The sequence below is a fragment of the Caenorhabditis briggsae genome, assembly GCF_000004555.2.
Source record: "Caenorhabditis briggsae AF16 supercontig from assembly CB4, cb25.NA_205, whole genome shotgun sequence".
Taxonomy (NCBI): domain Eukaryota; kingdom Metazoa; phylum Nematoda; class Chromadorea; order Rhabditida; family Rhabditidae; genus Caenorhabditis; species Caenorhabditis briggsae.
In genome coordinates this window covers 4,942-8,934 of record NW_025543493.1, presented here as the reverse complement: position 1 = coordinate 8,934, position 3,993 = coordinate 4,942, and the positions used below count along the sequence as shown (strand labels likewise).

Here is a 3,993-nt window from a genome sequence, read left to right as displayed (position 1 = left end):
TGAGAACTGTCTCATTTTTAAGCCGCTTATCTGGTTTTTCTTGAAATTTTTCAAAACAGTTGTTATAAAAATGAAGCTCTAATTACAAAAATGAAGCTCTAATTTTGTTTAGTAAACTCGGAAATTTTCAGATAAATCGAAAAATTCTGGAAGGTTTTTGTAGGACGTCAAAGTTGATTACATTCAACTGATAAATGCGTAATATCGTATTTTGCAAACTTTTTGAGTGACTTAGCAATTACAAGAAATTAACAGAAGCTATTTCGCTATTTCTTTTATGAATCTAGATAGTTACAAACACAATTTACAGAATAATGAACCAAAATCCGAAGATCATTCAACTGGAAATAAAACGAAAATCGGTTCTTATTATACCCAGAAGTGTTGAAAGATCTTGCACCTTTAAAGGAGGCCAGACATGAGAATTTTAAAAATTCTATTTTTTTGATATATGCCACAGTACAGTCAGAAAATAACAATGAACGCACAATCATACCTCCCTGTTACTGTACAAGCGAGAACGCGACCGTTCTTCCAAGCGGCGCCCACTCCTCGTTTCATAATCGTTTAGAGGCAGAAGCCAACAAGCGCTGTGTGGTGTAAACACAGGTCCTGGGCGATGATGTGCATAAAGGACCCGATCCATATGCGATCCTCTAGAAGTCCGTTTGACACATATTTCGAACAACGAGCTGCGATGAGTCTCATATGTGTGCGATGCGGGAGAGGCTGAATCGAGTGTTCCGAATGCGCGCGTATCCTAGATGGATTCTGGGTGGGTGGGCGATGTGTGCGATATGAGTCTGATACGGTAGGCCGACTACAACACTCCGAAATCCCGGATGCGCCCATTGTTTACCGTAAATCCACACCGGCAACTTTGTCAATTTTTCGTCAATTCGAGCCTACATTTCTGGTTTTTCGATTATTCCTTCGATGTTTTTTGTGAAAAAGAGTTATGGCAGAATAAAAAATCGCTGAATTCTTGCAGAAACATGTCTTTCACTCGTTAATTGCTATGTTTTTCGCCAAAATAGGTGATATTGAGATTTTTTGATTTCACTTTGTAATTATTGTAAAAATCGTATTTTCAGGTGGAGTAAAAGGTAAGTTGGTAAGTATAAAATAATTACAAAGTTTAAATTATGAAAATTTTCAATTTTTCGTGCAATTTCAAAAAAGTGAAAGTGAGACATTTTTTGAACAAATGAAAAAAAAAACAATTTTTAGCGAATTTTTTCCCATTTTGTTCTGTTTTTGATTGCATATCAAATTTAAATGGAAACTGCCATAAGTCTTTTTCAAAACCAAAACATTGAGTTTCGAAAAATCAGTAATATGTCGTTCAAAATATAAAAGAATATGGAATAATAAAGGAAAAGTACGAAATCGGAAGACCTGAACAAAATCACATCACAATAGAACTTAACTGATACTTCTAGGAACCCCCAACCAATGTTTTAGTTCATTTCATCGAGTGCCAGCAAGCCAGGCGAGGAGATGCTTTGCGGCGGCGGTGTGCCCCATATGCCCCGTATATGCCCCATACCGGCGTCCTTTCCCTGTACCCAATTCATCGGCGCGTCCTCCGTCGCCCATCGATTATGTGTATGCGCGCCCATGACCTGTGAAGGTGAGCGCGCTTGTCTATCAGTCGTGCATCGCGGGTTCGACTCCCATGTGTACGTTTTCGTTTTTTTCTGTTTTCATGCGGCGACGTCCTAGAATGGCCGAATAACGAGAAAAAGTCGGGAATAAGTGCCAAACAGAGAAGAAATCTAGTGTATTCTAAAAAAAATAAATGCTCGTCCAGGTTCCTTTAAAAGATATCAAAACGTAGATTTTGAGAATTTTTTCGAAGAACCCCAATTAAAAACCATGTTAGATGCGAGAAGAGAATCATTTATGAGACACTCGAATTCTGCTGAAGTCTTTCCAGTTGCACCTCCCGATTTAGAAGTCTTTATTGAGAGATCTGCGTGAGTTTTTACTTGTTGTTAGGGGTGGTATGAGGCATGCTACCTTTGACCCAATTTATCTCGGTTTCTACAAAAGACCTCAAAAAATGGTCAATTGGTAAAATGTTGCTGATATTATGACAAACATTTTGTTAGTTGACTACTTTTTGATATCTTCTATACGAACCGAGATAAATTGGCTCAAAGCTGAAAGTTAGGATGCCAATCCATTTGAGGAATCCTTAGCGTACCTTCTAATAGATTGCGTCCACTTTGAGCCAATTTATCTCGGCTCCTATAGAAAATATCAAAAAGTAGTCAACTGAAAAATGTTCATTATTTTATCAAAAATATTTTATCAGTTAGCCACTTTCAGATATCTATTACAAGAAACAAGAGTTATGAGCTTAAAGCTGGAAGTTAGTGGGTTATCCTTGAAAAACGCTCTAAAAAGGCAGCTAAAAATTATCAAGGGCTTTTCTGAAAATTTAAAAATTGAGTGATAAACAGAAATTATTTAAATGTCAAAATTAGTAAAATTTCAGCTGTAGAGAGAGTTCATGAATTCTGAATTATCTGAAGACGTCATTTACCATAATACATTCTTTTTGAGCTCAAATATCTCTATTTCCATTTGAGGAATCCAAATTTTGCAAGCTATAAAAATAATGATGATAATATAAAAAACATTTTATCAGTTGATCACATTTTGATATCTTTCCGAGGAAATGAGATATATAGGCTCAAAGAAACAAGTATGGGTATGGCGCTATATTAGAGCATGAGCGTTGTTCTGATGGCCTGAGAATCCAAAAACTCGTCAATTCAACTATTTCCCATCGTAAAAAGTAGTATTTTGTCAACTCTACACCTCTCTCTAATCCCAAAAAAAAAGAGTTTCGGGGAAAGAAGAGATATTTCATCTTTCTCCTCTACCTCAGGTGTCACCTTGCTGTTCCATTTCGTCCTGTCAATCGATCTCTTTGAAGAAGATGCACAAGAAGAATCAGCTACACAGCTGGCATTCTTTTAGCTCTACTACTACAAAAAACGTTTTCTTTGATTTTCGGTATTCTAGATTTTTCAGGCTCTTTGAAACTCTAGAATCTTTAATATTCTAATTATCTCCGAGGGACCACCGGGGCAGATAGACTGCCCCACCCGCTTAGTATGTGTTGTAAACAAGAAGGAGAAGAACCAAACCGATTGATTAACGATCAGTCGAGAGTGAGAGAGACGCAGAGTGTTGATGGGGGGACCGCAGAAGAAGAAGATACTCGATGCACTTGTGAGAAGAAGGTTATCTTCTTCTTCTTTTTGCTCTGTGAGCCAGCCGGAATGATTTATATTCGCCATTCTGCCTCCTCCCACTTACCAACCACACCTGATTATTTTTAGATGTTGTTTTTTGTTTTTTTTTCCTTTTGGAATTTTTATGGCTTTGGATGATTGATAAGGTGTTCGGAAAAGCTAGTGATAATATTTTGCTAATTTTAGTGATATAATTTTAAAAGCCATTGTTTCTTTATACCGTAAACAATAGAATAGAAACTTTGAACCGACTTATCTCGGTTTCTGTGAAAGATATCGAAAAACATTTGGCTAAGATTCTGAAATTTGGATTACAAAATTCTAGAATTCGTGAGATTGTCAGATTCTCAAAATTTTCATTTTATCGAATACCGTCCACTTAGTTTTCAAATAAAATTCTGCCTGTTGTTTCTTCTAAAGGTTTTCAAAATTTTCAGACTTTTGCGTTTATTTTCGGTTTTTTAAACTTCCCACATATTTTTGTTCCGACTTCTTGAATTTCTAAATTCTCACAAAATGGAAAATTGATCAAGTTTCAGAAATACTGAAACTCTAGAGATGAATAGTTTTACCAATTTTTCCCAAGATTTCTAGCCCAACTAGCTACTGAGATAGACCGCTTTGAAGTTACTGAAACGAGAGACGTAGACAGTTAGAGTGTCTCGTTGTCTCCGTCTCTTTGAAAGTTCAAATGGCTGAAAGCGTAGTCCAATTCGAAAACCAA

General features: G+C 36.5%; 1 protein-coding gene across 1 annotated transcript; it reads left to right on the top strand.

The window, feature by feature from the left end:
• Nucleotides 1–478: 478 nt before the first annotated feature.
• Nucleotides 479–1,631, top strand: CBG26742 (the record flags this gene model as incomplete). Its single annotated transcript, XM_045241100.1, has 3 exons — nucleotides 479–543; nucleotide 589; nucleotides 1,443–1,631. The coding sequence occupies 3 exons, from the start codon at nucleotides 479–481 to the stop codon at nucleotides 1,629–1,631; spliced, it is 255 nt and encodes an 84-aa protein (XP_045100738.1).
• Nucleotides 1,632–3,993: the final 2,362 nt, after the last annotated feature.